General features: G+C 36.4%; 1 protein-coding gene across 5 annotated transcripts in view; it reads right to left on the reverse strand.

Annotated features, from left to right (window-relative positions):
- RYR3 (ryanodine receptor 3) overlaps positions 1-11,893 on the reverse strand; it is a 246,915-nt gene extending 235,022 nt beyond the window's left edge. For all 5 annotated transcript variants that reach the window (XM_075426096.1, XM_075426095.1, XM_075426093.1 and 2 more), the window contains exon 1: positions 11,753-11,893. In XM_075426096.1, coding sequence (XP_075282211.1) covers positions 11,753-11,803 — 51 coding nt within the window. In that variant the 5' untranslated portion in view covers positions 11,804-11,893. The remainder of the gene's footprint in view (positions 1-11,752) is intronic.
- Between the last annotated feature and the right edge of the window lie 703 nt (positions 11,894-12,596).

Below are 12,596 nucleotides of genomic sequence, written 5' to 3' on the forward strand. Positions count from 1 at the left end.
GCTTCATGCTCAGAATGAATCTAGAATCTTCCATTCCATCAAGCTTCCCAAATTTCAAATTAATCACAGGGAGACTGTACTTCCTGGTTCAGCTTCTCTCAAAGCTGGTGTTTTTCCACCAAGTGGATACAACTTTACAACTTATTGCCTGTGCAAGCGGTATGACACGAAATAAGAACTATACTCTGGTTAGTAGTGAAAGGTCATTAGACCAGCTTCTGTACCTTACCTGCAGTTAGGCTAGCTAGGGCATTCACAATGAGTCATCAAATTGTAGCATTTCAAAGCACAACTGAGTAAAAGCCTGAGTAAGAAAAACATTTTCTCTTCTCATCATGTTCTCTTCCTTAATAAAGTAAATTCTTTAACATTATTATAATATTTTCATAAGTGGGAAGTTTAAATGCAGGTGAAAACCTATTGTTTTCCTGCTTGAGGAACTCAATATTGTGTAACAACATATTGATTAGAATGTATTCCATACTGGAAGAAAAATCTGGCTGCTCAAACAATGTTTACAATGAATGACATGTTATACCAAGTTCTTCTTTTAGACCTCACCATTTGTTTATATCTAGCTGGTTTAGTATGTGCTATATGCTGCTCTCAACTTTCGCAATCATATGAGCATACCATACAGCATTGTTAATTCTGCATATAAAGGAGATCTGATGCAAATGCATAACCGAAAATACTGAAAGTCAGGCTGACTTGCATGAGTAAAGCAGTCCTTCCTCAAGCCAAGTTTGATATACTAAGCTTTCACTATTTCATGCATTAAACTGAAGTAATACTGGGAGAATGTTCACATCTCTGGTGAAGAATATAATCCCATATTCTATACCCTTCCCTGAAATAAACTTCGGCCAGTAGGTTTGTCTTAGCAGTGCTGCATAAAATCATTGCTTCAAAACCACAAGGGTGGAAAAAAAGTCCTACAGTAGTTGCTGACTTTTCCTTCTCTTGTAAAACACAAATTTGTATTAATACGCTTCTATTATTGAAGCTTTTTAAGTGCTATTACAGTTCATTTCATTATGTAGAAAGCAACTTTTTTTTCATCTTTGTAAAAACCAAAATAATAATAAAGAAAGCTTTAAATACTACAAGAAATACATCAACTTCATCATTATAAAAAAAAATCAACATATTTATTAAGATAAAGAAATACACGAGAAAAAATGTTATGGGTATGATTAGACACAAACTAAAAGATAATCTTATAATCCAAAAATTCTACATTCATACTACCTGGTACAACATGAGATGCAATGTCATTTAATTGTACAGGTGGAAAGATTTTGGATCTCTACTAGATCAAAAATTTACCTTATTTTCATTTTATGGAAGCAATTTTTAAAAGTTTATTGACATCTTGAACAAAAACACAATACTGACAATAAATAAATCATGAGTAAAACAAAACACCTAAAGCAGGCATGAATACTTGGCATTCCCAGTGACTGAAGGAAAAGATTTATATGGATTGACAGAATTTATTTAAAGGGTTGTAACAACAGAAGGTTTACTAAAACTGCTAGATTTCAGTTTAACAAGACTCCGTTGGAACTTTTATTATAATCATCAATGATCACTGATTCCAGTGAGAATACCTATCCATTAGAACCAAGATTTTGTTTTAGAATTGAGGTACTACTCTGTATTCAAGCACACAACAATTTTACCCACTCACGGGACAGAGCTACATTAAAGACGGGGCCAATTTAATATTACCTAAGACAGCCATCTAAGATTCAGAACACTAAGCAGAGAAAACTCTTGACATTTTTGAAAGCTTTGAGCTCACTTTATTGATTACATTGCATTAAAAAAAATAAATTAAAAATGCATCTAACATCCCAGTTGAAACACCTGGATGATTCAGCCATCAAAAGTGCTAGTCACCATCAGCCACTGTCTGTAACTTCACCTATACCAGATTACCTATAACTATTTCCAGGCATGGTAATAAAGTAACTAAAATAAGTGAAGATAAGGAAGGCTGAATTCTACATTATTCAGGCAGGACTATTTCCAAGAGATCTGCAAAACCTTACTAAGAAATCAAGTAAGGAGTCTTAAATTCAGTCTATGGCAACTCACAACTCTTACAGAAAAGGTTTAAGGTCTGCAAATTAGAAAGTTAATATTGTTCTATGCATTTTAAAAACCTCACTCTTTATTAATACTAATGAATGTATGTACATAGCACAAAGTAATGGAAAAAATGCAAAGTTTTAAACGAAGGTTTGGCACACATTATTAATAGAGTCCCTATTTACTTCCCACAGATAGTGGCTGACCAAGAAATCAAATCTTATTGTTCCCTATCAGCACTTACTCCTGTGATGGTCAACATGTATGCAGCAAAGAATCTTTTGTCCTGTGAATGTTCTTCATGAAAAGGTTACCTGGTAACAATAAATGCAGGCATGACATATACGATCAGACTGAGGTCTTCGAAATTCTAAAGACTACCTTTCCCAGCTTTGGCTACATGGGAACTATAAAGCCTATTTATTTTGATCTTTTGGAAAGTGCAGCAGAAATTAATAAGCACTTTAGAAGAAGGTTATGCTAGTACCTTGGAGTATAACACCAACAGTTTTTAGGTTTTTAATTTTGGAGTTTTTGTTGTTAAATCAAAACGTTAACTGACTGTGCACTGACTGTACCAACCTTTCTATACATTATCAAACAGCTTCTGAACTCTACAAACTACTGACATTAAGTAATATGTACCAGGTGTACAGGTCTTCTGGGAATTTTCCATATACAGAGAAGATGAGACACTGCAGTCAACAAACTTCAGAGGGAGTTTTGGAAGATGGAATTCATTTGGCCTCAAGCACTTTAGTGACTCATCTGAGGCATTCTGGTATATATTCTAAGCTTGATGATCCTTGTACTCCTGTTTTTATGTGGTACTGCTGATGCAATTCGAAAGCATGTTAAATCTTCAGCATTTTAAATTAGTTCTGCATCTGCTGCTATACAGCTGTTTCAAGTCTCCAAGTTGAAATTCTATTGTTTGTACAAGTAATTTGTAAAGGATTTTATTTGTTGCACTTCTTTTGTATTATATTGTTACTGGAGAGAATTCAAGCTGTTGCAATTGGGTCAAGGGAAGCTGGTTTTCTGGTACAAGGTATTGGAGAACCTGGCTGAGTGCTGAAGTAGCCGAAATGCTCAAGATTGACAGAGATGTTTGTGGTGGACTAAAAACAGCTCAGACTTGTGCTGACTACTTGTCTTACTGAGGAACTAGCACTTGCTTATTTGGATAAAAGCCCAATAGAAGGAACAAACCTGATATTACTACTGAATCTTTCACCTTATGTTGCTGTTGTCTCTGCCATTGCTTCAACTGACTGAAGCTGCCACTCCTCACCACAGACATGAACTGGAAAATAGAGGTTACCTGATCAAGAAACTGGCCATGAGCTCCTATTTACAGCTGAACCACACCTGTTACGACTGAGAGTTGACTGACAGCAGGTGTGCAATGGCTGACAAACACATGTATGTATGCAACACAAACACACTGCAGGTGAGACACTACCAAAAGCAGATCTAGGAGGGGGAAGAAAAAAATAATCAGTTTTCCTCTATGTTTTTATAATTCCTATGCATATTTCAATCTTGAACTACTTTAGACACACTCTGAAGATGTCACATATTTGCCAACTGTGCTTCAAAACATTACTGTAATTTTCAGAAAACAAGTTTCCAGAAGTTACTCAAGTGAATTAAATATTTAGGAGAAAAATATCTTCTGCTATTAGAACAACATACATTCCTTTTAAGCAATATCTGTTACACAATTTTACATCTTCCAGCACCAAAACCACTACATCCTACAAACATAAGGAATGCTCTGGTGATTTTTTAATGACATTAAAGACAAAATGTTAAACATTCTACATTGAGCAAATAAACCAAAATATTCATTGAGGCATACATTAGTGCCTCATGTTTTCCTTCTGAATCTTTTAAAGTGTGTTTATACTCACAGTTGTTTTCTTAACATGAGATGATAATTTTACTGTGTATAGAGGTCTGTGCTTGTCATATATCTACACTGTTATTATGTGCCATTTGGGAAAATACGTGTTTCACGAATGAAGTCAAGAAATACATGACTTTAAACTAGCATCCTGTGATTGAATCCAATATATTCCAAAGAACTGTGTGCCAAATTTATTTTTCTTCTCCTCACTGCCCACAACTGTTTTAATTTTTGGAATCTGTGTCTAATGCACCTGGCAGCATTTGGCTGTGTGGTCACAGCACTGCCATGGGAACTGAAAAAGACGCAATATTCCCAGCTGGATTTCAAAATGAATCATACTCATTTAGCATGGCAGGGCATTAGAAGAAAGGCACAGAGGTCAGGCAACCCACTTGCTGCATTCTATAAAACCATGGGAACATCACTAGTGAACTCACTGTTTATTACCAAAGATATTAATCCCCCTCCAGACACCAAAAATCAGAGCTTGAGAAGAAGACAAATCCCCACAATAGCCACCAGTGGGGCTAGGGGGAAACAGGGAAATGTATGCTTGGAGTATTAATTTAAGTTTGTTGCATGGTCACAAATCCTATCAAAAAGGCTTTTAACTCGCTAACATTCTGAGGTGAGATTGAAGAATTTTGCTTGATTGTAAGAAATTTGATGTCATTTCAGCAGACCTGCATTGACACTGATACAAAAAAAAACCCCAAAAAATGAAAAAGAAAAAAATGAAAAGAAACTGACAAGGAGTTGGTTAGATCTATCCTAGGAGTTAAATTGCTCATGACTATATTCAATCCTGCAATTATTTTGTAACATTACACTGTATTTATAATATTGTAATACATGCACTGATTTCTTTTTGAAACAGCATTTTTTTTTTATTTAAGATGTAGACAGAAACAGTAGTAAAGCATGATGATAAGTTCATGTCGTGCAATGTTGCCTTGTTTTTAACTGGTGTAGACTGGACAAATATGAAGCAGCTTGCAAACTGCAACTCATTATATACAATTACATATATCCCATATATATATATACATATGTATACATATATCATACATACATGTACTATCATTACATATAATACAACATGCAATGTTGTACAACTCATCTCTGAACATTTACTGCTCTACGTCCTCGCAGGAAAAACTGGGTTTACAGTCTGTTGTATAGATCCATGCCAAAAAAGAAAACAAACTAAGAAATGTATTGTGGAAACAGACAACACAATGTACCAACTCCAACAGCAGCCAGTAACATCAGGACCTTTAGAAGTGTGTCCCTAACTTTACTACCTTCAATTTGATACAGAGAAATCAGCCTTCACCTCTGAGTAATCATGATGCAAGTCTTCACTGTCCACATGTTATATCTGCAAAAACTCTACCTACCTTTCCTCATTTCTGTCCCTATTCACCTGATACTGTCTTTCAACACACTATCACCTAGCAAATGCATTTATCCCAGAATATTTATTAAAGGTGTTTTTTTTTTCCCTCATGACTCCAGTATATCTACTTTATAATTGTTTCTGTAAATAGAATGTAAAAATTAGTACCTAACAACATACTGGATACCATTTCACTGTCTTCTTATACTCCCTTTTTGCCTTCCTCTGTTATCTTCCCTCTTATTTTAATTGCAAGCTTCTGGCAGCATAAACATCCCACTCGTACTGTATTTGTACCACAAGCTGGGAACAGACCTCAAGATCGTAACTCAGAATGAGAAATACTCAAGCACATCAAGAAAAATCACATAGAGTTCTAAGAAATTATAATGCTATTATGGCTATATCATTTACCTCTCTTTTCCCAAACAGCAGTTATAAAATTCCAACCATTAAATAAACTTCAGTTTTCATCATATTGAACATACCAAACTATGTGTTTCCCTTTTCATCTAAACATGGTGCAATTTTCCTGAAGAGCTATTCCTTACCAGTAGCCTGAAATGCCTGCCTAAATGAGATTATTTCACTGCAAAAGAGAAATTGTTAAAATGAATTTAGTAACTCTGATATAGATACGAAGCCACTACTCCAGTGTGTCCGGAGCTAAAAAACAGATACACTATACAGTCTGAAGGCACAACTGTTGTGTTTACAGTATGGTAGAGCATTCACTTAAAATTCTGCCTTGAAAAGGGGTTGCAATTGATTGCAGAAGATCTTATCTTTATTTCACCAAAAATAAACACTCACAGTGTAATGTAGCATATGACACAGTGGAAAATGTCATATTGTACATCTATCTTACAATATTACCCAGACCTTCAGCAAGGAAATAGTCCTAAACAAAGAATATGCATAAGCTATCTGTTTTGCATATAGTCACAAACTGGGCAAATCTATTCACAACGATGAGAACACACGCAGGGAGTAAAAGTGGCAATTCAATGTGTGAAAAAAACCAGAGCAACTTTATTTACAAAAAACTATGCTACAAGTTCTAAGAAACTTAACTCAAGATAACATCACAAAATTAATTATGGTTTCCATGGTAGGAAATGAACAATAACACGGCATAAAGAGTGATTGGCAGTAGCCATATTGAACTTTAAGAAGCAAAATGCATTTGAAAAACTTCTTTTAAACAGAGTGGAAGAGACATGGCAGACCTTTGGTTTGGTTGGTTTGTTGCACAATTTTTGTTCTTCTTAGCAGACAGAAGTATGTACTGTTTTACAACTGTTAAAAACTGTGGCAACAGGATCAGAAGGGGGAGATTTAATGCACAAAGATAAATAGATACATAAACATTTAATTCAAAAATCACTTCAGCTCCTAATACACACCGGTTCTCAGAAGCAACTCAAGTTTTGTATAACATTATTCTTCTTTTCTTTTTACCATTTTCGTAAAAGGAATTGACCGACTAATGGACAACTACTGTATCACAAACTGCAGTACATTTCAGTGACAACAGACAAAATGTCCTAATTAATTTGAAAACAATACCACAGAACACTCAGCTGTTCAAAAAAGCATATAAAACCTGTGCCAGCTCCCTTAAAAGGGGCTTCAGGAAAACTCTACTGATTTGATCTTAATGTGTTCTTTGGCCTTTGTGACTTTTATTACATGTAAGTTTCTATATCGCTTTTCGATATAGAAACAATATACTTGTCATACACAACTCACTGAGAACAATCTTCTTGTGTTCCCAGTTTTTAATTAACCAGTCCTAAAAACTCTACGCATCTGAAGAAGATCTGGCTTTATGCCACACTAATCCTTGGTAAACTGAATTGCTTTAGTACAACTCCTAAAATAGTAAAAAAGGCATGATATAATTAATTTTATATTTATATTTGGCATGATTAGAAAAATTATTTTTAAAAAATGATTAAAAAAAAATCTAACTCATATTATACCTGACGGTTCATATTGTAAAACTGAGATAAACTCCCATCTTATCTGTAACATTTGAACAACAGATGAGCTCATTTTCAAGAAATATAGATAGCAAAGCATATCCACATACAAATTGTATGAGCCATCCAATTGTCTTGATTCTGGGGCACAATTTAACACACAAATGATCAAAGAAATACTTGGAAAAAAAAAAAACCTGTAAACTCGCTGTGTAAATCTACGTACATGGACTAGATCTTGAAAAAAAATAAATCCATATAGTCTATTCTAAATCTTTGTAACAACAGTACTTTGCTATTTAAGTATAACAGATAACTACACTCAGTCTATGACAGAAAACAATTTCCCATTCCTATATGTAAATTTTTGCATAGTCATTGGAGAGGTTTATCAGAACACTTCAAGTTAGGTCATTGAGACAACCTATTAAAGGAGCAGAAGTCAAAGAAGAATCAATTTTTAAGGCCTTTGTCACTCAGAGAAATGACAAATTAGTAACCCACTGGGGAAAGTGTCACGCATACACAGACACAGAGGCACACACATGCTAACACCCATACACACCAACACACACTCTGTTCAGATCCACGGAAAACAAAGTAAAACTTTCTTAACTAAAGTGTTATGAGTCATCCCCCCCAAAAAAAAATTTGTATTAAAACAAGTGGAAACACTTTCCATTAATACAACGAATTTCAGGAAAAATAATAAAGCAATACATCTATTAATGTTACCACTGTAATCTGGACTCTGTGATGACAAACAACTGTGACATGCTTCATTACAAGTACATTTAAACTGCTCCTATGCTTTGGGGGGGGGGGTGACTTCCTGCCCCACCATCCATGCTCTCTGTTAGCAAGTCACTATATAGGTTACTTCTGAGGAAGGAAGACAAAAGCTACCTGCTCCAAGGCATCAGCTCATATTTGATTAATTCAGCAGCAGTGGGAATGACAGAGAACTTGGGAATAATTTCCAGAGAGAAAAGGACTTTGTCAATTTGTCACTGTAGTAAAGTCCCAGTAGCTAGGAAAGGCTCAAATGAGAACATGTTAGGCTAGCTCATCCACATTGCCAAGGGCAACAGGGTTCCCTCTACAGCCCTCAGCATGTTGCTTCAAAACAGCACAGGTTAACATATGTGTTCTCACCTAATGCTGAATAAATGTTATCTTCATTAATTTATTATGTATTCATACCTTAGGAAGGGGTAACAAACGAACGATATGGGGAAGTCATCTAAAGAACAAATGTTACCAGGGCAGGAAACCAAGAGACAGCAGTGTTACATATTACACACATGTAACAAGTGCTTTGCTTCTCCCTTCCACACGATACGCAAGTAGGCACACATACACTGAATATCCAGAGTCAAATACAGACAAAAGCCACCAGCCACTACTAGGAAACTAGAGAAACTATTCCACGCATTATTACAGCAAAAAAAATAAAAAGCAAAGATTTCATAACAAAGACATAGCAGAAGGGTTGCAGTATAAGAAAAAAAAATGTGTGTATTTATATATTTATTTATATTCATACCAAACTTACAAGTCAGGGAAAAATTAAGAAAGGAAACTACACTATATTAGTAACATCTTCCTTTCAATACTATCATTGCACATAACGACTTCACAGAAGAACTGGTGCTCACTTGAAACAAGTACTGAAGACATACTACTACCACAACAATGATGACAATAAAAGCGTTCTTGTCCTCTCCTCTCTGGAATTTGTTCTTAAGGTCTTTGTCATTCCCACTGCTGCCAGATTAACTAAATATGAGGAATGCCTTCGAACAGAAAGAGATAGTGAAAAGCTTTCCATCAAAGTTTGTAAGTATGCCCACAGTGGCCAGACATTGGAACAGGCTGCCCAGTGAGGTGGCTGAGTCCCCATCCCTGGAAGTGTTTAAAAAACATGTAGATGTGGCACTTCAGGATATGGTTTAGCAGGAATGGTGGTGCTGGGTGTATGGTTGGACTTCAGAATCTTAGAGGTCTTTTCCAACCTATGATTCTATGCTTCTATGAAGTTTGCTGCTCCCTAGAATATACAGAATGATACAGGTATCATTTTTCTGCATTACTGAGCTTCTAGCCCTTCTATATGAGCAGAGAGCCTAAAAATGATGCACAAAATTATACAAGAACTTAGATCCAGAAGAAAAAAAAACATCATAACCAACAAAAAATGGTGGACAAAGGAAAAGTTGCCCTATAAGGAAGCAAAAATTCATTTTACTAGACTTTTAAGAGTTAATTCCCTTGCCCTTTCGAAAAATACGGTAGGATATTTTTGGATCAAAAGAGATCTAACCTTATTTTATACCTCACCAAGAAAGAGTTATCTCTGAGAGCCTAAAGCATCCTATAGCACTTCTGTGTACAGACTCAAAAATAAGAATAGGGAGATCAACAATTTCAAATAAAAATTCAGCTACACAAGCTTGGGAAACATTCACCAGCAATCCAAATTCCCAGAAACCATTTTGACCTGGAGAAAATCCTGACTGATCAACAATTTCACTGGAAGAGTTCTAAGGGGCTACCGTACTTCATGTTTGTATGTACAAACAGTGTCTAGGCAGAAATAAAAGCTCTAAGTAATAAGTACTGAAGGCTTACACCACTGTAGCATTCAGTACCTAATGAGTGGTTCTTTTCTCAGTATATTGCAAAACAACAATTGATCCCTTCTCCAGGAAGGTGAAGGAAGTTACAATGGAGAGGAGACAGCAGTAACCGACATGATTGTTCACAGCAAGGAGAAGCTAGGGCTTCCAAGGCAGAAATCTAGTCCATTTTTTTCTCTGTAAGGGATTTCCCAACACCAAGTAGAAGGAACACTTCTGCATAGTCTCACTTTTGCTGTTTCCATTTTTGGCCCCTACGTCTATTTAGTGCTTTATTTTACCCATTGGAAAGAAATGCAACAGAGTTCTACCCACATGAGAATGGGCCACAGCAGCAGAAATTGCCATCTCCTGTAGCACACATAGGCTATCTGTGAATAGGCAAAGCCTCTCAGTTCATCACTGAGGAAGACTGCTCACTCAAGACAACATCTTAGAAAGGGAAAGGATAAAGGACATTCATTTTAAGCTCCAGCCTTGCAGAAAAGCACCTTCTCCTACGGTTTGAATAATCTACTAACCTATGTAATACAGATGCCTCTAAAAAGTGGAGTGGAAGGAAGGGATATCGGAAAGGATACTTCACTTTGATTATCCGTTTCCCTCCCTCCATGAAATTCTCCTAGGCTTAAAAGTGCTAATGACACTTCATCACACCTGAACAATTTACATAAGCAGCAGCAGCCATCACCACTCTCCAACCTTTAATTCCCAGAAATAAATATTCTCAGCCTCCCAGAAATCAGCCTTGTAATTTCCTACTTTGGGCACTTAGCATGTTTTGTTTTAGAAACTTACCCTTTTAAAGTTGTATCAGCTCTAGAGCAGACTGTTTCTGGAACATTATTTGTGATAAATGCAAAGTAAAGATAGTATGGGAAGAGGAGGGAACATACACATCAATAGCAGCTTTTTTCATGTTAGTTACACAACAACACACTCTTAGTCATGCAGGGTAAAAATAATGAGAGACACAAGATGACACATGAAAAGGATTTTACACTTCCCAAAAATTAAGGCATGAACACTACTTACTTAAAAGTCCAAATTGGTTGTCATACTAGATTTGTGTAAAGCTTTAGGAGAGAATGGTGTGAGGGCTCTTTACAGAAAATTACACCAAGTGAAGGCTATTTCACTAATTAACACCCCTTCCCAAAGAAATCCTTATCTCCTTTTAAAATAAGCTTCTTATAAGCAGAGAAAAGACCCCAAACATTTGCAGAGCCCTGATTTCAACATCTGTTGGTATTCCCGACACACAAGTGTGCTTCTGTGTGCATGTTTATCAGAAGAGGTCATCAAGGGCTTGCTTGGTTTATTCATCATTTTAAGGCTCTTCTATTTGCAAAGCTTCTGTTAATGTCAGTGAAATCTAACCTAGACAGAAGTTTCAGAGGTCAGATATTTGGCATGCTACATTTAGAAACCCAAGCACAAACTTGACAAGGACGGTTCAAACACAGGGGATTGCAGCGGAAATAGGTCTCCGTCTACCAAACTGGCTATTGAGCAGATTCAGGGAAGAACACACTGAGACTGCCTGATGCTATTAAAGCTCACATTCTTGCTTTATTTTTTTCCACTGACTAAATCAATTCTCCCATTTGGCAAAGCCCAGCACAGAAATAACATTTTATTTTTAATATAACTGAAAAGGAATAGACATGAGACATAAAATCATGTGCTACATGACCTATAAAAAGCAGATACTTACAGTTCGTAGGAACTGTATTTCATCTTCCCCTCCTTCACCCCCTTCAGCCATGGCTCTTGAGGAGTCAGCTCTGCTGAGACTCTGATCGCCTCCACCGTCAGCTCACTGCGCCTGGTACAGCTCCTCTTCTCCTATCAGTATTAGCATATAGCTAATCCACAGCCATATAGGGAGCTCAGCTAACTCCACTGCACTGCAGACTGTCAGTCAACCCCCTCACTGCCAGAGCCAACTGTGCTGCTTTTCCAGCTCATAGCAAGCAATTCTTTTCCTTTTCTCTCGACCCTAGAGGCAAAACCCCCCTACTGCTAAGGTATTGCAGGAAGCATTATATGCGTCAGTAGGTGCTGATTTCTTTTTCCCCAGATACTGTCTGGTCAAAACAACAATAATGGTGAAGTGTTAATGAAAGCAGAGCTTGCACTTCCATTTTCACAGATCAGGGTACCTAATTCTGTGCTGAAATCGATCAAATTCAGCTACTGTGAACCTACTGATCTGTGCAGCAGAAGGAGGTAAACCAGATGATCACAGGACAAGCTGATTTTGACAGCAGATATTTTCAGCTTGCTTACAGTAACTTCCGTTTCTTGCTTCTCTGCATAAGTAGCTGCACATCTGATTTCCAAGATGACTTAATTCTCTGAACCTGCTATGTGTAGTTATTTGTGCTATCCTTTTAAATAGTATTTATACATACATCCTAAGGACTGCAAGGTTTTTATTTGCACCTTTTCAGAACTGCACCTGAATATGTATAAACGATGGTACAAATTTACTCCAAAACCTATAAACCACAGCTATGTTAAAACAAAACTCACAATAACTTTAAATTCTAGTGAAG

This window comes from Opisthocomus hoazin, chromosome 7 (assembly GCF_030867145.1).
Source record: "Opisthocomus hoazin isolate bOpiHoa1 chromosome 7, bOpiHoa1.hap1, whole genome shotgun sequence".
Taxonomy (NCBI): Eukaryota; Metazoa; Chordata; class Aves; order Opisthocomiformes; family Opisthocomidae; genus Opisthocomus; species Opisthocomus hoazin.